This window comes from Terrapene carolina, unplaced genomic scaffold (genome assembly GCF_002925995.2).
Source record: "Terrapene carolina triunguis isolate 2854851 unplaced genomic scaffold, T_m_triunguis-2.0 Scaffold130, whole genome shotgun sequence".
NCBI lineage: Eukaryota > Metazoa > Chordata > Testudines > Emydidae > Terrapene > Terrapene triunguis.
This window is the reverse complement of record NW_020664481.1, coordinates 38,721,796-38,745,047: the sequence shown is the minus strand read 5'-3', so window position 1 is coordinate 38,745,047 and position 23,252 is coordinate 38,721,796. Positions and strand designations below refer to the sequence as shown.

The window sequence follows — 23,252 nt, the reverse complement described above, 5'->3', positions numbered from 1 at the left end:
GGCATCATATTTTGCCCATTCTGCAGCGTCTAATTGATGACTTAAGCTCAGGTTGTGATCTTCCAAACGCTGTGGTAGTTCACTTGCATGCAAATGATCTGGGCCTTATTCCTGGTGTGGATACCTCATAAATGTATGAGAGCAGATTTGGACTGCATCACAGATTTGTGCCCAGGAGCTATGATAATTTTCTCTGATTTCTCTGAGCATCTTAATAATTGCTACAGCAGCAATATGAAAGTTATTAATAACTTTTGGAAGAACATTAATCAGGAAATTAGAGGGTTAATCACTGACCAGACTATACATACTGTATGTCATAGAAACATTAGCAGCTCTGACACCTCAGTTTCCTGGAGATGGGGTGCATCTATTGGATGAGGGCTAGAGTATCTTTCTCTCAAACATAAAACTCAGTATTTTGAACAGAAATCCTGTCTGTGATTTCTCTTGCTGGCCCCTCCACAAGCTCCATCCTCCAATCATTCTGAAACATGATCAGGAACACCCCTTCGCTCTAACAGTTGATCTTTGCTTCAGGCACTGCATGTGAGTTGGGTTATAGGAGGGGGAAGTAAGGACAATAGAAACATTCGTATACCAGGGAGTGGAGACTGCAGGGACAGGCATTCCCTGCTTGGGGTGGAGTGGGATGGGGCCTGGGTACGGTAGTGGGCAGGAGGTGGGAACACAGTGAATGGGTTAGGGGCATGGCTGGGGAGGTGTGCCAAAGCAGGGCTGGTGGGGCACAGCTTTGTGTGCATATGGGGAGGGGCGGGGTGTGTGTGTGTCTGACTCAATATGCCAGTTGTGGGACATGAGATATACAACTACCTAAATGACTACCAGCTCCTACCAACAACATATCTTTTCTGATTAAAAACACAAGGAAATTCAATAGCAATAAACTACATTAATGTAGATTTAAGGTTGCTTGGTGGTATTTCATAACTTCCAAGAATGTTGAGCTGAACAAAACTCAAACATCTGAAAACCAGAAAATGCACAGTTAAGGTTGCCCATGCAAACCTAACTCTGCTCTCTTTCAGCAATGTCCCAATATGCTCTATTAACATTTATACCTTTACTCAGCCAGCTCCACAGCTGCTGAAATATACAAGCTTTTCACTCCTTTCACAGCCCAGTCACTCTCACCCACAGGATTCCACCTAACACTATTAAAGGACGAAGAGGAGGAAAAAGGGGTTGCCCTTGCCACCGTCCCTCTCTCCTCTTCAAGCAATGCCTCAGTATGCACATACTCACACTGGCCCATGGCATAAGAAGATTCAGGAGATTCCAGGCCCTGGTGTACACTCACACACTTAGCCAAAGCCCCAGAAAAAAATACCACACATACACAAGTTAAGATTCACTTCAGAGACTTTTACAACTCACTTACACTTACTCATAGGTTACGGTCTCTATCTGCACTTTCACTTAACCATCACTAAAGCATTACAGTCCTCTCATATTCCACTTTACTGCTGACAGTATCCTTTATAACAAAAGCCCTATGCCCTGCTATTGACATCACCTACACAATTCTGCATAGAAGGGATGCATACTGGATCCTGCAGGTATATACGCAACTTTTCCCTTTGCTCACACACGAGAAGGTGGAAAATATAGATCACATGTCACAGTCATAGCTTTGTCACACACATCAAAGTAATCTGCAGATCTAACAAACACATCTCTACCCCCTAACCGCTGCTTCCACCATTGAGTACAGCTACACCTGACACCAACTACACTCACTTTACCTGGAGTGCATGCAGATAATAAATGCTTAGACTGTGCTCATATCCGCTCACTAATGACTGTACTTTTCGTAATAAAACCTCTGGGCCTTACTGATTATATAACATATACAATTCTGCATAGAAATGATACATACAGGATTCTGAAGATACATATGCGGCTCTTCCCTTTGCTCACACACAATGGAGGGTGCAAAACATAGATCTCATGTCATAATCACAACTCTGTCACTCACCTCAAAGTAATCCACACACGTCTTTGTTTCACAAATACACCTTTACCAAGCAGTCCCAACTGCTGCCTCCACCATTTAGTGTAGGTACATCCAATGCACTGACTGCACCTGGAGTGTATGCAAATAATTCCCATTGGCTATAGGGAAGTAGAGGGAAGGTGTCATGGACTACTCCCTCTCCCCCTCCCCCCTTTGTCCTTTAATAGTGTAAGGCGGAATCCTGTGGGTGAGAGTGAATGGCTTTTAAAAAGAGGAGCTTGTACATTTCAGCATGTGTGTCTTAATGGGGATATTTGGGCATTGCTGAAAGGGGGCAGAATAAAGATGGCTAGGAACAATTTCCTGGTTTCAGAAGTTAGTTTTGCTCAATTCAGTGCTCTGCAAAGGGATGACATACCACCAGGCAACCTTAACTCTGTGTCAACGTAGTTTTTGCTATTGAATAAAAGCACAGCATTGGCTAACATGAATGTTTCAGAGAAAAAATGTCTTCACACTGTACAAGGGAAATTGTCCTATAACTATACCAGGCTACAACAATGTTTGAAAATTGCTATCCGGCACAGTTAGTGGTATCATTTGGGGTGTTCCATAATCTCAACATGCTCTTACCTTTGAATGTGTAGGAAAATGAAGAATAACAACGTAAGAACAGCCATACTGCGTCAGACCAATGGTCTGTCTAGCCCAGTATCTTGTCTTCCAACAGGATTAGTGCCACATGCTTCAGAGGGAATGGACAGAACAGAGGAATTATCGAGGGATCCATCCCCTGTCGTCCAGTCCCAGCTTCTGGCAGTCAGTGGTTTAGGGACACCCAGAGACATAGTGTTGTGTCACTGACCATCTTAGCTAATAGCCATTGATGGACCTATTCTTCATGAATTTATCTAATTCTTTTTTGAATGCAGTTACACTTTTGGCCTTCACAGCATAGTGTGGCAACGAGTTCCACAGTTGATTGGGCATTGTGTGAAGAAAGTGCTTCCTTTTGTATGTTTTAAACCTGCTGCATATTAATTTCATTGGGTGACCCCCTGATTCTTGTGTTATGTGAAGGGGTAAGTAACTCTTCCCTTTTCATTTTCTTCACAGCATCCAGGATTTTATAGATCGCTATCATATTCCACCTTAGTTGTCTCTTTTCTAAGCTGAACAGTCTGTCTTTTTAATATTTCCTCATATTGGAAGCTGTTCCATAGCCCTTTTGTGTACCTTTTCCAATTCTAATATATCTTTTTTGAGATGTGGCCACCCAAATTATACACAGTATTAAAGGTGTGAGCATACCGTGGATTTACATAGTGGCATTATGATATTTTCTGTCTTCTTATCTATCCCTTTTCTAATGGTTCCTAACAGTTTGTTACCTTTTTTTATTTCAAGTGCACATTGAGCAGATGTTTGCTGAGAACTATCCACAATTGACTCCAAGATCTCTTTCTTGAGTGACAAGAGCTAATTTAGACCCAATCATTTTTTATGTATAGTTGGGATTATGTTTTCCAATGTGCACTATGGGTACTCTGCACCACTTAGGACTAAATCAAGAATTGCCTCCCCCCTTGTGAGTTCCAGGACTAGCTGCTCCAAAAAAGCAGTCAGTAATGTTCTAGAAATTTTATCTTTGTATCCTGTCCTGAGGTCACATGTATCCATTCAATATGTGGATAGTTGAAATCCCCCATTGTTACTGGGTTTTCTGTTTTTGTAGCCTCTCTCATCTCCCTGAGCATTTCCCAGTCACTGTCACCATCTTGATCAGGGGGTCAGTAGTACTGCTGCTATACTCTTCTTCTTCAAGCATGGAATTTCTATTCATAGAGATTTTGTGGTACAGTTTCATTCATTTAAGAGTTTTACTATATTTGACTCTGCTTTCTTTCGCATACAGTGGCCCTCCACCCCCAACCAATGCAACCTTCTCTGTCGTTCCTGTATATTTGGTACCTTGGTATTACCATGTCCCATTGATTATCATCATTCCACCAAGTTTCTGTGATGCCTATTATATCAATATTCTCATTTTATACCAGGCATTCAAGTTCACCCATCTTTGTAGTTAGATTTCTAGCATCTGTGTACAAGCACTTATAAAAGTTGTCAATATTTAGTTGATACAGTCTTTACATAATCCCCTACTATTTTTTCCACAGGACCTGTGTCTCATTCAGTGCATAAATTGAACATACAAAGGGCAGAATTAAGGTTGCACAGGCAACCATACATCTTGCATTTCCTAAAATTTGAGTGCTTGACTTTGCAACCTAAATAACTTTTAACATTTTTGTATGTAATAAAGAATAGGCCATGCCACAGAAACTTGAAATATTATTTGACTCACTTGTCAGTTTTGTGGATGGAGGGAATGCAGTAAACATAATACAGCAATATTTTAATACAGCTTTTATAACAGTCTTGCATGAAATTCACACAGATTTAGACAAATGCCTTTTGAAAAGAACACTTTGGCATCTGTTAGCCTTGGATTCCCTCCTTGGCTCTTCCACTGATGTGTGACCTTGTGCTAGTCAGTTAACTTCCCCTGCCTCAGTTTACCCTTGTGTAAAATGGGAATAATACCTACCTTTATAAGTGGTGTGAGTGACTGTGGGGAAGAGAAGTTGAGTGGAGGACTATACACTCTCTGTAGCACTGTAATCTGTGCCTGTGTTTCCTAGCAGAAGTCTGGAAAACTGCTCCAGGAGGAGCTATACTGTCAGCGAGAGAGGATCAACAGAGCAACAGTAACCCTTGTAGGATGGCACGCATCTCTGGGTCAATTTAGTGCCAAGCTAGGAAGGATCATGGAGGACAAGAATAAATTACAGAAGGATGTGCAGCATATAAATAAATGAGTTCAAATCAGTACAATAAGATTTAATTAAAATAAAATTCAGAATCTCAAGATTGCAGAATGCTATATAGAAAGCTGTGATTCAGAGAAAGATGCATACAATGTGTTTTACATTGGAAATGTAGTCATCTTGTGAACATAAATTGCCACTTATTTCAATAAAAAAAAATAAGTAAATCTTGAATAGGTGCAGTGACATTTCTAATCTTTCCTCATGGGTAAATTCTAAGATTTTATTGCATTGCTGAAAAATTTCATATATTAGAAAGTAAATAGTTTTTCTTCCATTAAACAATTATTGTAGTTTAATATAATTTTAATTTAAATCTGATTTTAAGATTATGGAAAAATAATTATTTTATATTAACTGCAGTTTTTAGCACATTTATAGTAACATATTACAGGGAAATTTAATATTTTTCTGAACATGAACATAGATTGTTGTATGTTCCTGTCACTAGGGGGAGTCTGTCTTCTCTTTTCTTGATTATATTTCTCCTATAAGTGTCTCTCTCTTACTGTATCCTTATGGAAATTTATTGTTGTTTTGTGGACCTTATCTGCCTCATGGAGGCGATGCCCTTTGGGGAGAATGACATCTGATCTGATTGTAATAAGAGTGCTTTGTGCCTTATTTATATTCTTGGAGAATATATCTAGAGAAAAAGCCCTCTAATGAAACTGGAAAAGCACTTGGCATATTTAAAATAAATACCTTGTCATAACAGCTGTACAATATTTTACTCTCTTTATTCCATGTTTCTGTATAAATTTGATGTAATTCTTCCTATGTTCTGTGATTGAGCATTGTGATATTTGGTTATTTTAACAGTGTTTTTATGTTATGGAATTTTCAAATCCTGTAGGTTGTAGTTTTGATACGCAATTTTTATAAAGTGAGAAAGCACAATCTGTAATTCCATGAAGTTTTAGTTTCATTACTGCTCCATTTTGAAATCATAGATGTCAATTATGGGAAAATAAACCAAGAGTATTCATATTTTATTTACCAAGTAAATTACTTGAATTATTATAATCTTCAAAGAGTCTTTAAAAGTATGTTATGCCTACTGCTTTTCAGCCTTTGAAATAACATTGGAGAAAGCAGCACTGTACTTGGTTTTGAAGTACTATACTTGTGAAATTTTAAAAAGTAGGTAGGTGCTGCCATCTAGTTTTTCATTGATAGCTTTCTTTTGTCTGTTTACATTTTCAGTTTATGTAGTTCAGAGCTTTGTTTGTTTCTGAATGCTTTAAACCAAATTTCCTGCTCTTTGTTTGTGTTTCTTATTAGTCAGACTGCTGCTACCTGCATAAATAAAAAGTAAAAAATAATGGTACTTTCAGTAATCTGAAACTGGTGGTAAAATTACAGTTCCAGTGTATACCAGAGAGATAGAAATGTGAGTTGTAGATTTAAAAAAAATAATCTTATATGCAATATTAGACCCTGATTCTATAGATGTTTTACCCATATACGTAATCTCTTTAAATGCAAACATACCTTAATGTTAATGTTGCGTTTAATGAACTGCCTTTGTATCAGTGAAACTTAACATAGAACTAAAACTGTCAGCAAGGATCTGAAGAGTCTTCGCTGTTAATTCTTTGTGATGTTTGCCCTGCATGTGACACTGCTGATCAAGTTTTCTGTGGGAATATTTGGTCATCATTGATCAGCCTGATGCTTTTCCGGAGTTGGTTAAATCTTATTTTAGTCATCACTTTCAGGGCCGGCTCTGGCTTTTTTGCCGCCCCAGGCGGCCGGGGGGGAGGGCGGCCGGAGCCCTGGGAGGAGGGCGGCGAGCCCCGGCTGGGGCTCCGCTCTCCCCCCGGCGGCTGGAGCGCCGGGGGGAGGGCAGCGAGCCAGGCCGTGGCCCCGCTCTCCCCGGCGGCTGGAGCCGGAGCGCCGCGCCGCCCCCCTCCAGGTGCCGCCCCAAGCACAAGCTTGGTGGGCTGGTGCCTGGAGCCGGCCCTGATCACTTTTGAGAATTAAATTTCTGATAGCCTTAATGTACTTTCAGATAACACCAGGTGCCGTGTAGTCAAATGTTAATGTGTTCATACCTTCTCTTTGCAGAGCATTTTGAATTGTTATGGCTTATCTTTACAGACAAGAGCACTCCCAATCCTATAATTTAGTTTCAGGAAGAGTTAACCTAACACATATCCAGTGTTTTTCCACAGTGAGTAACTGGATCTCTTTTTCAAGTTCTCTCTCTTCATTTATGTTATTTAAAGAAATACTTGTCCATGTTAATAGGTCCCAAAATATACCTATTTTAAAGTGTCACTTACCTTCTGTTCTCCCTAACAATTAAAAAAAATATTCCTAGAGTATTTGGATATGCCCGGGAGAAGGAAATTTAGCCTTGTTTGAATGCTGAAAGGTAAGCTGCCAGCACGTGAGGAAATATTAGTACTAGATATGTAGGTGGGAGACGAATAGATATGGTGGAGGAGGGTTGACTGTGCTTTTTTTCTGTGAGGTCTAGGCTAGAGTTGACCATCTTTCCGCCTTTTGTTCACCTTGGATATATAATTATTCTATTAGAAAAATTTAACCACTGGTACATGTAAATTCTACTATTTATGTACTTGGAATATTCTTACATAGCAATTTAAACATACATAGGATGTTACACACACACACACACACACACACACACACACAAACTACATTAAAATAACATTCTTAAGGTTCTAAATAAAAAGTTAAGAAATGCTAGAATTAAGGTTTCCTCTGTAACCTTAATTAAATCCCCTTGTGCATATATGTGTTATGATAGTCTTTAGTTACGTGATCACATACTGTTTTTTCCATAGGACTCCAACCTCATTCAGTACACTGGAGGGATTGTGCTCACTTAATGAGCAGTTGTTCAATATTTTGTTTTATGGTCATTGTTCAGTATGTGAAACCAGGTTGTATTTATAGCACACTATATAAACCGTGCTCTGAAGACAGAGTTACTAATTTCCTCAGGGTTTTCTGTGGTACACAACGCGATAATATCTGAGTGCTTCACAAACAGTAATGAATTGATTTTCACAACACCTCTGTGAATTGAAGGTGGTGGTATTATCCCCATTTTACAGATGGTGAACTGAGGCACAGCGAGATTCAGATAAAAATTATCCATTAATTTTAGATGCCCAATTTGAGACACTCAGGACCTGATTTTTCTTAGTAATTAGCATTATATAGCACTTTATATTTTCATAACACAACTCCCATTGAATTCAGTTGCAGCTGTGATCACTCAGCACATCTGCAAATGTAACCATAGGGTCTCAAGTCAGGCACTCATAAAATGAGGAACATACAGTTAGTGACCAATTGTGAAGAAATTGGGTTAAGTCAGTGGTTCTCAACTGGCAGCCCGAAGGCTGCTTGCGGTCCAGTCAGCACACAGCTGTGGCCCACGTGACATTTGCAGGGCCATACAGGTAGTATATATATTGTTATGGATGCGGCCCACAGAGAGTCCACAATGGTAAATAGGTTGAGAACCACTGGGTTAAATGACTTGACTAGTATCTCAAAATAAACTCTCTAGCAGAGGCAAGGATAGAATTCAGTTCTCCAGGGCAACATTCAACTGTCTTAACTATGAAACCGTTCTTTCTCTTCCTGCAGTCCCCTGTCTCATTCACTACTACACGTTGCCACTTCTGCAACAAATGAAGCAAGGGTCCCTCAGACAAATGTCTCCTTCACTATACAACCCCAGATCATCCCCAGAGCAGATTTATCTGGCACTGATGAGGCAGGGGTCCTAAGGCAAGAAAAATAGTATGAGATCATATAATTGCAGACTGTTTCATAGTGTATATGCACAAAGGGTTCAAATTAAGGATGCACAGACAATGTTTATTCTGTCATTTCCTAACTTGAATGTGTGACTTTGCACCTTTAGTAATGTTCTTTTAACATAGTTATTTTTGTGTAATTTCCTAGGTTTTTCAAAAAACAAACTGAAAGAACAGAAGTTTCATCATGTACCATCATATCGATACCCACATGAATCATCAGCAGGATTGGAACCTTTAGACTTCCATCACAGACCACTTGAACCGATAGAGAGTCGTAGGATATTTTCCTTTGTTTGAGGGGGATGAGACACTTTACTAGTGGGTTTCAAAGATACTTGCTGACATAAGAGAAGTGGTGAGACTCAGGGGTCTTGGGTTCCATTCCAGGCTCTAGAGGGGAACGCGGGAACTTCTGCCATCCCCCTGCGTCCTGTTCCAGTCCTGTGTTTTCCCCATCCTGGCTCCTCATCCCAGACTGTCTCCTCATGCTTCTTCTGATCCCAGGTCCAGTCTCCCTCTATGTTCACTTATAGTCCCAGTTTTCCCCTCCTCACCAGCGAACCTATAGTCCCAGTCTCACCCACCAGTGTTCCTTGTCCCATTCTGCTCCCCACTGCCCCATCCTTACCTCCTCACCCCCAGTCCAGCTCTTCTCCCCTCTGCATAAAAATCAGGGCGTATCCTGAGCCCAGCAAGTGGGGCTTTTGAGAGCACAGGGGAGAGAGTCTCTCTGCTTTCATTTCTAGTGCCCTGCCCCAGCTTGGCCCACAGAAGCACAGAGCTACAGTTGCAGAGAAAGTCCTGCTCAGCCCCCTGCAGCCCCAGGCTGGAGTATGCTCATTGTAGACAGAATCTGCAGAGATTTTAAAGCTGCAAAGATCTAGCAAATCTTTACTAAGCATGTGTGAACTGCAGTTTTTTGAAGGCTTATACTTTGACCAAATTTGGGTGGATTTTAATGGGAATAACAAAAAGCACACCCTCTCCAGCAATATTTCAAGTCCGTGCTCTAAAGTGTGGGTGTACTAGCATATCTTAAAAAAAAATCAGATTTGCCAATAAAAAAAAAAACCATTAATTTTTTACTAACTTTGTTCTTGAAAACAGGTGACCTATTTGGGCTGAAAAAAATGTTTTTTTTAAAATCAGCCTGAGGTAGACGTGCATCATATAAAATTTCGGTCGGAATGGTTAAATTTTGGTGAAGTTATAAGCATCTGAAAATAAGGACTGAGAATGGGAGGTAATATAATAATAGGTGGTGCTACCAACCACACCATCAATTTCTGTTTAAAAAAAAGTATTTGTGATTTGTTGATCTTTTACCAAACTGCCAGGTTTGGTCTTTTGCATATGCTCTCTTCCATTTGCCTTAAGTCTTCTCTAGGTATCCCTGTGTTGTTATTTAAAAAATAACAAATGTAAACTGTGGAAGCCTCCTTTTTTTTTTTTTTTTTGAGACATCTAAACAATAAAAATATTACTAAAGCTGTGTACAGACGTTTTGTTTGGGTTCAGTGGGGTTCACATTGAGTGTTGTTTTGAATTGTGCAAACTCAAAACTTAAAAGCCAAAGTCTGCTAAGGGTAAGTTTCGCAGTTTCCATCAGAAACTAAACCATGGTCCAGATTCACTGAAAGGGGCAAAAACCTTAATCTTTTGGCAAACTTGGCCCTAGTTTTCCATGAATATTTTCTCAAAGGAAAAAGAAAAACATGACTTTGTGTGCCGTGTTTGTGTTTGAGTGACCAATTTTATTGGGAAGTTTGTTGACAGAACAAATTTTAATTGTTTGCTCTCTGGGACAGGGGCTGTATTCTTTTTTCTTAAGGAACACAGGTACTTAATCCTGTCTAGCATAAATTCTTGATCAGTAGGTGGTACTCAATCCACAAACCTGCTTCTAAATTATTTTCAACCAATCAGAGAACATATAATGTGACCACTATGTCCAATCAAAATTAAAACAACTTTAATTTCATGAAGATTGTTATGTTCTGTTGCTGTATTTTGAAAACTAAATGCATTCTTGATTTTTGAAGCATCCATATATATTCTGTTGATGATTTGGGATTTTAAATACCACCTTACTATGGGGTGACCAGAGAGCAAGTGTGAAAAATTGGAACAGAGGTGGTGGTGGTGGTGGTGATAATAGGAGCCCATATTAAAAAAAGCCCCAAATATCGGACTGTCCCTATAAAATCGGGACATCTGGTCACCCTACCTTACAAAAGCTGTATTGTTCTTCTTTAAAGAACATTGTAGGGACCATACCCTTTTCTCTTGCTATCTGGCTCAGACAAATTCATCTATATCAGTATCAGGGGGTAGCCGTGTTAGTCTGTATCTACAAAAACAACAAGGAGTCTGGTGGCACCTTAAAGACTAACATTTATTTGGGCATAAGCTTTCGTGGGTAAAAACCTCACTTCTTCGGATGCATAGAGTGAAAGTTACAGATGCAGGCATTATATACTGACACATGGAGAGCAGGGAGTTACTTCGCAAGTGGAGAACCAGTGTTGACAGGGCCAATTCAATCAGGGTGGATGTAGTCCACTCCCAATAATGGATGAGGAGGTGTCAATTCCAGGAGAGGAAAAGCTGCTTCTGTAATGAGCCAGCCACTCCCAGTCCCTAGTCAAGCCCAGATTAATGGTGTTAAATTTGCAAAGTGAGGTTTTTACCCACGAAAGCTTATGCCCAAATAAATCTGTTAGTCTTTAAGGTGCCTCCAGACTCCTTGTTGTTTTTATCTATATCAGTGTTTCTCAAACTGGGGTTCCCAACCCAAAAAGGGGTTGCAAGTATATTGTAGAGGGGTTGCAGTATTGCCACCCTTACTTCTGTGCTGCCTTCAGAGTTGGGTGACTGGAGAGCAAAAAAGGTTTGCGAACCCCTGATCTATATAATAGATTCCAGGATTGTCACCCTCTATGTAACTGAAGCCTAGCATCAGCATCAGTGTGAAGCAAAGGAAACAGCTACAAGCATGGTTGAAAGCTCTTTTTTGTAGAATATCACCAGGTTGAATCGTCACTGGGATTCACAGTCAGTTACAACCAGTTTTTTAAAGACAGACAACTCAACCTTTTTATGATGATGCTGTTTATTGCTTCTAGGCTGCCTGAGTATGGAAGACATCCCAGCTCAAGGTTTTTAAAAAAAAAAAAAAATCTTGAAAGCTATCAAAACCAAACCAAAAAAAGATTTTGTTAGTCTGTCAGGTAGATTCCCCTCTCCTCCTCCACATAAATATAAAGAAGATTGATATCCAGTAGAAGATGCTGCTGGGGTGATTGGTAAGGAATGCTTGAGGCTTTGAATGCGTGTCTGGGCCTTTGTTCCTTCTAGAGAGGTCTCTTAAGAAAACTGAAAGTTCTTTGCCTATTAAATCTACATAAAATATTTCTTCAATGTGGGTATCCAAGATAAGCCCTTCTGCATTAAAAACATTATGAATCTACAAAAATAATAGTGTAACTATTGTAATTTTAAGTAAATTATTTTTCCTCTTGTGAGAACAGCAGTAGTGTTCACAATCTGTTCATTGTTCCAGACAGATCTTAAATTTACCTCTTTGTCTACCTATCTAATCTACAAGTATTAACAAACTCTGGAGCAAGGTTTAAGAAAGTATAGTGTATGAGGGTGGCGAGGAATAGGAAGCAGACAGATGACTCTTCACAGCTCATCAGCAATCCCTTTCCACCTCTGTCAGTAGGCCATTGGTTCAAATCTGGTTCATATCATCACTATGGGACGGTTACTTGGTGAACTACATAAAATTAGTCAGAAAAAGCTATGTTAAAGAACCTTAATGTTCTTTTTAATGTTTGAGTGCAAAGTCAAGCACTCTAAGATTAGGAAATGCCAGAATTAAGGTTGCCTGTGCAACCTTAATTCAATCCTTTTGTGTGTATGCTTTATGATACAGTCTTTAATGACATGTTCACATACTATTTTTCCCCACAAGACTACTACCTCATTCAGTGCACAGGATGAATGGTGCTCACTTAATGAACAGCATTTCAGTGTTTTGTTTTCTCCTTGTTCACTATATGGCCCCATACCTTACTTACTGCACTCTCCTCAAACACTGCTCAGAAGACAGAATTATTAGTTCCCTCCTACGCTTTTCTGTGGTGCTTGTCATTGTCACATATGAATGCTTCACAAACATTAATGGATTTATTTTCGAAACCCCCCTGCGAGATGAGGGGGTATTATTATTTATTATCCCCATTTTATAGATAGCAAACTGTGGCACAGCAAGATGCCCAATTTGAGACATTTAGGACCTAATATTTTAAAGAGTATTTAGCATTATTTGGCACTTTGTTTGTTCAGAACACAGTTCTTATTGAGTTCAACTGTGAGCACTCAGCACTTGTGCAAATGTAACCGGAGGGTCCCAAGTCAGGCACCCCTGAAATGAGGAACGCACAATTAATGGTTCCTGGTGAAAGGTGACTTGACTACCATCAGAGAGGACCTCTTGGGCAGAGACAGGGATAGAATCCAGTTCTCCAGGGTAGCAATAAACTGCCTTAACCATGAGACTGTCCTTTTTCTTCCTGCAGACCACTGCCTCATTCACTACACACATTCCAACTTCTGCCAAAAAAAAAAAGAGATGGATCCTGTAGATAGCAGCCTCCTTCATTGTGCAATCCTGATTCATTTTCGGAGCAGGTCCATCCAATGCACAGAATGAGGCAGGGGTCCTGTGAAAAAAAAAAAAGGGCTCATGTAATTAAAGACCATATTGTAATTAGGGCTCTGTGTCTGTCACGGATTCTGTGACTTTTCATGACTTCTGCAGTGGCCAGTAATGCTGACTCCAGGGCTGCCCAAGCACCTGGCTCCAGGGCCAGCTGCTCAGGTTGCTGCTGGAGCAGCTCTTGCAGCCAGTCGCTCGGGCGGCCCCACAGCCAGCTGTACTGGCTGGTGCTGGAGTGGACCCGGGGCCAGCCACACCAGCTGCTGCTTGGGTGGTCCCGTGTGGCTGGCCCTGGGACTGCCTGAGCAGCGGTCCCGGGGCAGCTGGAGCAGCCGCTGCTTGGTGGTCCCTGGCAGGGGTCCTAGGGCAGCCCCCAGCCCCTCCCTGAGCAGTGGCCCCCTGGTCCCCTCCCAGTAGCGGCTGCCCCCAGCAGCAGTCTTGGGGGCGGCCAGAGCAGCCGCTGCTCAGCAGCCCCCAGTAGCTGGTGCTCCTGGCATCCCCCCCAGCAGCAGCCCCTCGGGGCGGCACCCCAGCAACATGCCCCTCCCCACTCCCCTCCAAGGTTTTTAGTCAGGGGTATTTTTAGTAAATGTAATGGACAGGTCATGGGTTGTGAATTTTTGTTTATTGCCCGTGACCTGTCCATGACTTTTACTAAAAATACCTTAATCATATTGCATATGCAGAAGGGGGCTGAAGTAAGGTTGCTTGGGCAACTTTAATTCTGGCATTTCCTAACTTTTGGGTGTTTGACTTTGCATCCTTAATAATGTTTTTTTAACAGAAATTCTGCCATGTAGCATTATACTGACACCCACATGGTTCATCACAGAGCTGGAACCTTTACATCCACCACACACTTTTGTCCCTTGAGCCAATGGAGTAACTGATAGCAGAAGTAGGTTGTTACCCTCTAGGTGGACTGGCACCAATGGGCAATGCCACACTTTATTAGTGGATTTCACAGATATTTGCTGTCAGCAGAGGAATGGTGAGACTAAGGATTTGAGTTCTATTCCTTGGTGTGGAAGGGGAGATGGGCACAAACTCTTCTGCCCATTTCCCTCATGCTTGACCCTTCTGCCCTGTCCCCTCCAACTTGTCCCAGTCTTATCTCTTCCCCACCGCTGGATCCTCATGCCACTCCCATCTCTTCACCTACCCAGTCGTAGTCTCACCCCTCTGAACACCCGTGTGCTCTTGCTCCCACTCTCTTTGCCCAGCCATCCCCAGTCCTTCCATTGCTCTTCCCTGGCTCCTTGTGCTCAGTCTCGTTGTCCAGCCAGACCCTGTTCCTTCCCCTGCACTTGCTCTCTCTCTCTCTGCCTCCAGTCACATCTCTACTGGCTCCCATACCCTGCTTCTCCGCCAGTTCCTCATCCAATCTCTACTGAGCATATGTGAAATACGATTTGCCAAAGGCTTATGACTTGGCCAAATTCAGATGGATTTTCATGGTCATGGCAATAGGGCACATCCCTGACACAAAAGTCACCTCTTGCCAAATGTCAAGTCCTCATTCCAAAGCCTGGAGCACTAGAGCATTCCAAAGAAAAGGTCCCCAGAATTTTTTTTTTAACATAAGTGAAAAATGTATCTTTCTCTAATCTCATTCTTGGTAATAGCTGAACTGTTTGGCTGAAAGTTTCCAGAAGAGTTCAGGCTGAGGTAGACACCTGTCATGGAAAATTTCAGCCCAAACAGTGAATTTGGCAAAGTTATAAGCAATTGAAAATCGGGTCTGATTATGGGAAGTTTTGGGCAGCCTTCGTAATTAATAAGCAGGGCTATCAGCCTCACCTATAATGAATGTATGGTCTCTCTCACTGTCTCTCTCTCTAGTTCTTAGTGGACAGATGTATCTATTATAAAGCTCTGTAATCACAGTGGGCACTAATTGGCATCCTTCTTGGCTGAATCAGCAGAGAGCCTAAGAATTAATGGTCATAGATACTGAATTTACCTCTTACCACTAAAGAGAGTTCCTAGGTCAAGGTTGATGCACATTGCCAAGGGAGTGTAAGGTTCAGACTATAATAAATAGTTGGCCACATTGTCAACAAGGATCTCGATACATGTACAGTTTTGTCGGTGCATTTGAATTTTCCTATGTGAATCAGGTAGTTAGATTTCTAATTACTTTATTTGTATTCACAGTTGCCCTTTGATGCAAATTTTACTCTTTGTGGTTTGCATACTTGGAGCCCATTTAGAAAACTGGGCTTTCTGTATTTCTTACTCACAAATAATTTTATTCTGTCAGTGTTTGTATGCTGCATAATAAATTTTTATATGTAGCCTAAAATATACACGTAGAATTAAATCACATTTTGACTGTTGGTACATTTTTATTGTTAAGACTAGGTTGTAAATTTATTTGGTAGTAACGTATTAGATTTATCTCCTCAAATGAAAATAGACCACTAAAAATAATGGGCATGTCGGCTGCCTAGGACAATTTTATTGCTAGTTATTGCTAAAGCATACTGCTGAGGGAAAGATTGTGAATAAGTCAGAATAATTTTCCTTCATAAGCTTTTAACAATCACTTTTCTTTTATTATGATAAAGATAAATATAATCTAATTTTTCAGAGTTACATCTAAGCAATGCACAAAATGTACCATTGGTTCTGGAAATAGTTGGACTTAATTTGTTTACAGGTTAAAGGGTGGAGGAAAGGAATATTTTTGATGTGGATAAGAACAATGAGAGTGATCCAGATGAGGGGGATGACATTGATGATAACTTTACCTATATTGATCTATCATTTGGTGGTCTCAAAATGCTGTACTAAGCAGGGCAGCCCAGAGGATTCAGGGGGTCTGGGGCAAAGCAATTTCAGGGGCCCCTTCCATAAAAAAAGTTGCAATACTATAGAATACTATATTCTCGTGGGGGCCCCTTTGGGGCCCGGAGCCTGCGGCAAATTGCCCCACTTGCCCTCTCCCCCCCCCCCCCGGCGGCCTGGTACTAAGTGGCATATTCTTTGTGTACGAAAACATTTGATAGTATTTTCTGCCTTTCTCTTTTGCATATTTTTAGAAAGATTTCATATACTTCTGAGAGGCAGTTGTCCAAGAAAATTGTGTGGGCTTCCTTCTTTGAGTTGCCTTTACCTTTCAACCCATTATTTTCTCTAAATCCCTCTCTCCAGTTCACCATACTTTTCCTTATTTAGAGATGGACATATGGGACCTTCTGAAGTCCCCATCATTGTAACTCTGTGGATTAAGAAATGCTCTGTTAATAATGCATCCAGCACCTCTCTCTAAAGCAGTGACTCCCAAACTTTATTCATTCACGTACCACCACCTTATACGTTATTGTGAAGTGAATTGATGGAACGCCAAGATCTTATATCACAATTTGGAAGCCCCTGCCTAGAGGTGAACATTATCTTTGCCCGGTTTCCCCTGGACTGCTATGTGGGAGTTCACTTATCTTTTTTTCTCTTTTTAAATGTTCTATCTGTATTAATTTTTCAAGGAAAATACTGAACAGAACCAGTGCATGACTACAAGATCAGTATGTAATAGTTACAAATATAATCTAAAAATTTTAATTTAGTGATGACATGTATATGCCATATTATAACTGCTGTAATGCATCCATGTGACAGAAAATGTTAATGAATTTCCCCCCCCAGTTCACACTGTCCTTTTTTTCCTATGCTCTGCTGTCTTATATTTACATATTAAGATGCTTTAGTAATGTTCCTAGCTTTTAGCAATATAAAACACTTGTTCAAAATAAAATGGTGCATGTTGCTGCTCACGTTCTCAAAAGAATAGGGAAGAAGATACACCTGGACATTTTTATCTGTATATGAATAAAAGAATTATCTTACTGTAGGTGTAGCAATTTGATCATTTACATGTTGCTATGTATTAAAAATAAATGATGCTTTTTTGGTAAACTTCTGTAGAGGTTAATTATTAGATACTCATTTCATCACTGTGTAAAAGAACCTTTGTACTTTTTGCATTGTCAGTAATTTAATATGAGTGCATTTAATACTTTTTCTCTTATTATACTAGCAACCAACTTCTGTAGCCGCATCTGCTGTCCACCTGGGACTTCCAGGGCAAGCCAAAGTTGTACAGTCGACTGCTACACCAGTTAGTGCTACATCTACTGCAACCTTACATGGAGGCTCCACTCTGTCACACACTACAGTAAGTATTAAAAGTGTTACCAGCACAACACGAACAAAAATGAATGCCGATGCAACCAGTCATATAGGTAAGGTTTTCTAAATGAGTTCTGGTGATAAATATTAATATACTACTTGTATTACAAAGAGGAAAAAATGAGTTTTATCCATGAGTTTATTTTCCAAATATAGTGAGGGCGAAACTCACTGCCATTGGGAGTTACACACATTAATGCCAGTGGTAAATTTGCCCCTCAAGTTCTCTAATGTGAAAGAGCCAGATTATACCACCCACATTCCTGTTTAGTAATACATTTCTCTTTGAACAGTTCCATTGAAATTAAAGGGACCACTCAAAAAGTAAAGTAACATGAGTAAGGTGTGACACATTTGAGCTCTCAAATTGTAACCTTAAGGAAGAATATTTTCTTGTTGTAATAAGCTGCTAAACTCAGCAGTAGAAGGGAAGTGTAAGTTTGCAGTTTTGGGGTTTTAAAGATTTATTATCGAATAAAAGATATTAAAGAAGGTAATTATCTGCTTTTTGATTATAACAATGTTATCAGGTATCAATAGCTACTACAAGTGCTCAGAGCTTAATTAAAGCAACAGTAGCAACTGGAACCCCAGGAACTCAACAACCTACGGTAATTTTTGGAGGACAAACTCAAACCCCAGCACAACCCCAAGGTCAGCCTCGATTGCCACTTCCACCTCATACGACAGCACAAGTACCAGCACAGCCCCAGGTCATACCTAGCTCTCCTGTACCAGGGACTACCGTTGTATCACAGGTTTGTATGTAAGTTCTGGAATGTTTGAATGTTAGAACATTAATAGGGATTTTGTTTCTTGGTTATGTGTGCACTTTTCAGTTTTATTTAATACCAAGAAGAGCTTTCACACCAACCCAATTCCCATAACATCCTGTTAGTGGCATCCTTATATATTCTGTTAAGAACACATTTTAGCTAAATACTTTGAGGGACTAGCACTGATCTTGACAGTTAACTTGGCCAACTTTGTCCAAGTGTTGTGCAATATAAGGAGTATTTCTGTAACTGAAACAAATAGACCTCTAATTATACTGCTCAACTCCATTTTTATGACTGTGTGCATACACAGGTTGTTCTATAATATCAGTGGCCTTGTCCTCAGTATATGGCAAAGTGATAGTTTTAAAGGTCATGGTGGGTTAAGATTAGAACATATGTTATAGTAAACTGATAAAATAAATTGGGATTTAGACATGATAATATTTGAAATGTATTTATTTACTATTTGATTTGTTGGGTACAGTTGATGTTATATTGAATAGTAATTTAAAAAGTTAAAAAATAGGAAAAAGAAACTGAATTCAGTATTTGCCATCTCAGTGATTGCTTGGATTTTTGACATTTCATAATGGTTTTTTATCATGTAGGGTTACAGTTCCATGAAGGATATAATGAATGATAGCATATCAGACATGAAAAATAAATATTTCTGTGATTAATTTAGTTAGTAACTGTATGGTATGACTATTAGTGATTAAATGGAAGTGAAGATAGTGCCAAACTACAGCGGCAATAGCCAAATAATTGAAGACACTTCTCAAATTGCTTTTATTTGGATAAGAAATGTTCTAGTTTTCCCATTATTTTCATGTATTAGTCTAAGCAGTGACCAATATCAAAATACTATGTATATCAGATTTTTTTTTTAAACAGGAAATGCAAGAGAATGTGAAGAAATGCAAAAACTTTTTAGCTACCCTGATAAAACTTGCTTCCCATAATTCACCTTCTCCAGAAACATCCCATAATGTGAAAGCTCTGGTTCAGGATTTGCTGGTAAATATTAAGCTGTGTTAATTGTGTATTGTACGTGCTGTTTATAGATGCTGAAAATTGTTATTGAATTTGATACTCATCTATTTTTAGCTTCTGCTTGCAGTACAGAAATGTTGAAAGGTAAAAGTGATGCATAAAAATGGTCATACAAATTTTTCTGCACTGAATGCAACCTCACAATTGATTGTTAATCAAGCTGTATTTTCTTTTGCTTGTAGCGGGTTAAAATGCTGATTAATGTCACAATATTTAATAAACATTATGAACAATACTCTTGTTTTGATGGATAATATTTTGATAAAGTTTATTTAGAAATATAATAAATATGTTTTGTGAGAGCTCTCTGTGGCTCTTATCCTGTAAGCTGTCGTCTCTTATGTCACGATTAAAGTCCCATTCAAGTAATTTGGGCTCTGTAGGGATGTAGGGATCTGCCTTTCCGAAACAGCTTGCATGATCGGGGACTAACTGAAACATTTTTCTAAGAAGTCACTAAGGCCAAGATTCTGTAAACAGAGCCCTGGGGGTCTTTTTGCAAGAGTGGGGCCTGAATGCCTGTGGATTTCAAAAATTCCAAACTTAAACAAAATGACTTACGTGACCAAAATAGTATTTTCAGTAGATGGAATCTATGTGATTGGTCCTGCAGAAAAACTGACTTATGGTAGCCTCCAGTACTACAAATATTTCAGTGTACACTACAGAACAGATATACACTGCAAACAGACTTTATCAAAGGCTTTGACAAATAGTCAAGCTCGCATTGTTTGTGTATGCCAAGGAATATGCACCTGAAAGAAGAAGATGGTCTTGAATTGATCATCAAGGAACACTTGCACATTTTAAACATTTTGATTTGGAAAGTCTAAGACTCTTTACCACATAAAAGTGATCCAACAAAAATATTAGTGGTTCCAATAAAAATTAGTTTGAACTTTTGAAAACTAATAGTTTTAAAGAATTAAAGTTTAAAACATTGAAAAATAAATATAGCAGGTATATTTTGTTTCTTCTCTACTATACTATATTAACCACAGAGAGTCTCAAGAGTAGGATAGCTGAATCATTAGACAGCCTATAAGTATTTAACTAATGATAGTTTCAGAAACATTAAAAATGTACTTAGCTTCAATAGATCCTTCATCTTCACTAATAAACATACATACATATAATTCTTCTATTTTAAATCTTACTTCCAAAATTCTACTTGTTCACTCATCTGGGTGGTGGTGTTTTTTAACCATCGAGTAAAGTATCTTTTTCTTATTCTGATAGGTTTTGTGCCAGGGCTAGTAAATGTTATAATAGTTTTTCAAGGTTGTTTTTAAATACCAATTTTTGGATTAGTATTTTAAAGAAATCACTGTCTGAAAGTTATCAACAGAATGGAAGTATTGAATAAAGACTTGCATGTTTGTGGGATCCAGTTGTTTCTTTAAGTGTGCATCCCTGAGGGAGTTGCATACATAAAGGTCACAGGTTCCTGAGTTCTGAGAAGCACAGTGTGTGTGTGTGTGTGTGTGTGTGTGTGTGTGTATATATATGTGTGTATATTAGTTCTTGATAGAAAGATTTGATAGCCGTGGATGAGTTTGAGAGACTTTAAACTTTAGAAGTCCCTGTTGATCTATGGCTTATCTATTGAGATATATAAATATTTCCACAATGTTAGCCTGTCCTAGTATATGTTCTCATTCTTTGAGAAAACAGAAACATCCCAAATAGTTATTTTTTTTTTCTCCCCTCCAGGATGCAAAGATTGATCCAGAAGAATTTACAGGCTGCCTTCAGTCAGAGCTGAAATCATCTCCTCAGCCATATCTAGTACCTTTCCTGAAGGTGAATATAAATATTGTTTAGCTCTTAAATGTATCTACCGAATAGGCTTCCTTACTTCAGGTTTAAATTTTTTTAGAATCTACAAACTAGCACACAATATGTAATCAGTTTTGACTGTCTAGAACATTTTAGTTAAGATCACATAGAAAAAGAAGACAAACTCTAATTTAGAAACATAAATATTCTGTGGGTTACTTGAATATTATATTCCTATATTTAAATGGAAAATGTGAAGAAGTGGGTTGTCTTTGGCAGCTTTATTACATCACATTTAATATAGGTAGTTAAAGACCACGCACATGACTTTAGGTATCTTACTGTTGTAATGGGTTTACTTTTCTATGATAAATAAACACAGTATTGTCTATAATAAAGTACACCAGTCAGAAGTGGATGGTAGGTTACTTCATCAGTATGTTTGTAGTACCCATATTGAGATACTTTTTTCTAGTGCTTTTGTCTTGTCTAAATAAGAGCAATCAAGTACATTCAGTGTACATGGCAGTGTGTAAGGGAGATTACTAAATGCTTCTCTGGAACATGCTGATGCTTTTTGTTGAAATAATTGATTAGTAAATTCTGTCAGGGTGGTCCTCTTGGGGCAGGGCTCACCTATAATGAGGAACATCGGGAGAAATATTATAAAATGTGGTATCAAATGGGATTGTTTCTTGTACCCCCAAATTAGCATATGCGGTTAAATTTTGTTTGCCTTACTTATTCAAAACTATCATTGACTTCCAGCTGCTTACCTATGTGAACAGAGTAAGCAGAATTTGGCGCTCTGGTACTCAACATTAGCTCCTAGATGTAAAACATGTATGTTTTGTTGTTCACCCACATCCCAGTTGTCATGGTTTTCTATTTTTCTCCCAACTTGCAATCTGTCAGTTTAGGGCAGAATTTTCCTCTCATTTTTTAATTCTTCCTTTCCTTTCCTTTTCTTTCCTTTCCTTTCTCCTCTCTTCTCTCCTAGGATATAATTAACCCTTTCTTTTTACTCTCTTCCCTGCTTTCCTTCTTCAGCCATCTCTGGCAAAAAGTTCTAACTTCTTCCCTTTCTTTGAAGTCATTTCTTGGCAACAACAATTACGTTTTTAAATAAAAAACAAAAGTTAAAAGTGACTACAGCCTGGGGTAAGCACTGCGAAACCCTGCAGCTGCCTGGAGGAGCACTTCAAAAGAACATAATATAAAAAGTAAAAAGTTTATTCATAAAATACAGTGTACTCTTTTAGAACTTTTTTTTGGATGAACCAGTCTGAACATGAAGCACACAATAGCACACTTTTCTAATGAAGTCAGTACAGTACATCAGTAATAATACAGTACGCAGCTATTGCCCTAAGACACCCACAATTAAATCTTCTGGCTTTAGGTACTCTATGTGGAGAGGTATCTTACTGCAGTCCTAGGAGGGGTGCAGTTTATTTCTGGCAGCACACAGTGGGGATGGAGCTCATTTCTGCCCTTCTGCTTTTCCCCATCCACTTTTTGCTTCTCACAGGATCTAAATCCATGCTTCAGGTAGTCCTAATGGGCTGCTGGTTTTGGGGCCTTACTCCCCTGTGTGGTGGGATTAGGATAGGTCAGGGGTCGTCAATGAAGTTTAACAAAGACAAATGCAAAGTGCTCCACTTAGGAAGAAAAAATCAGTTTCACACATACAGAATGGGAAGAGACAGTCTAGGAAGGAGTACGGCAGAAAGGGATCTAGGGGTTATAGTGGACCACAAGCTAAATATGAGTCAACAGTGTGATGCTGTTGCAAAAAAAAGCAAACATGATTCTGGGATGTATTAACAGGTGTGTTGTGAGCAAGACACGAGAAGTCATTCTTCTGCTCTACTCTGCTCTGGTTAGGCCTCAGCTGGAGTATTGTGTCCAGTTCTGGGCACCGCATTTCAAGAAAGATGTGGAGAAATTGGAAAGGGTCCAGAGAAGAGCAACAAGAATGATTAAAGGTCTTGAGAACATGACTTATGAAGGAAGGCTGAAAGAATTGGGTTTGTTTAGTTTGGAAAAGAG

The 23,252-nt window shown here is 39.3% G+C and overlaps 1 protein-coding gene across 1 annotated transcript in view; it reads left to right on the top strand.

Moving 5' to 3' along the window:
• LOC112103905 (transcription initiation factor TFIID subunit 4-like) overlaps window positions 1–23,252 on the top strand; it is a 205,201-nt gene that overhangs the window by 9,401 nt on the left and 172,548 nt on the right. Inside the window, 4 exon segments of the mRNA XM_026652640.2 lie at window positions 17,438–17,575; window positions 18,120–18,347; window positions 19,263–19,385; window positions 21,135–21,224. Of these exon segments, the coding sequence (XP_026508425.1) occupies window positions 17,438–17,575; window positions 18,120–18,347; window positions 19,263–19,385; window positions 21,135–21,224 (579 nt within the window).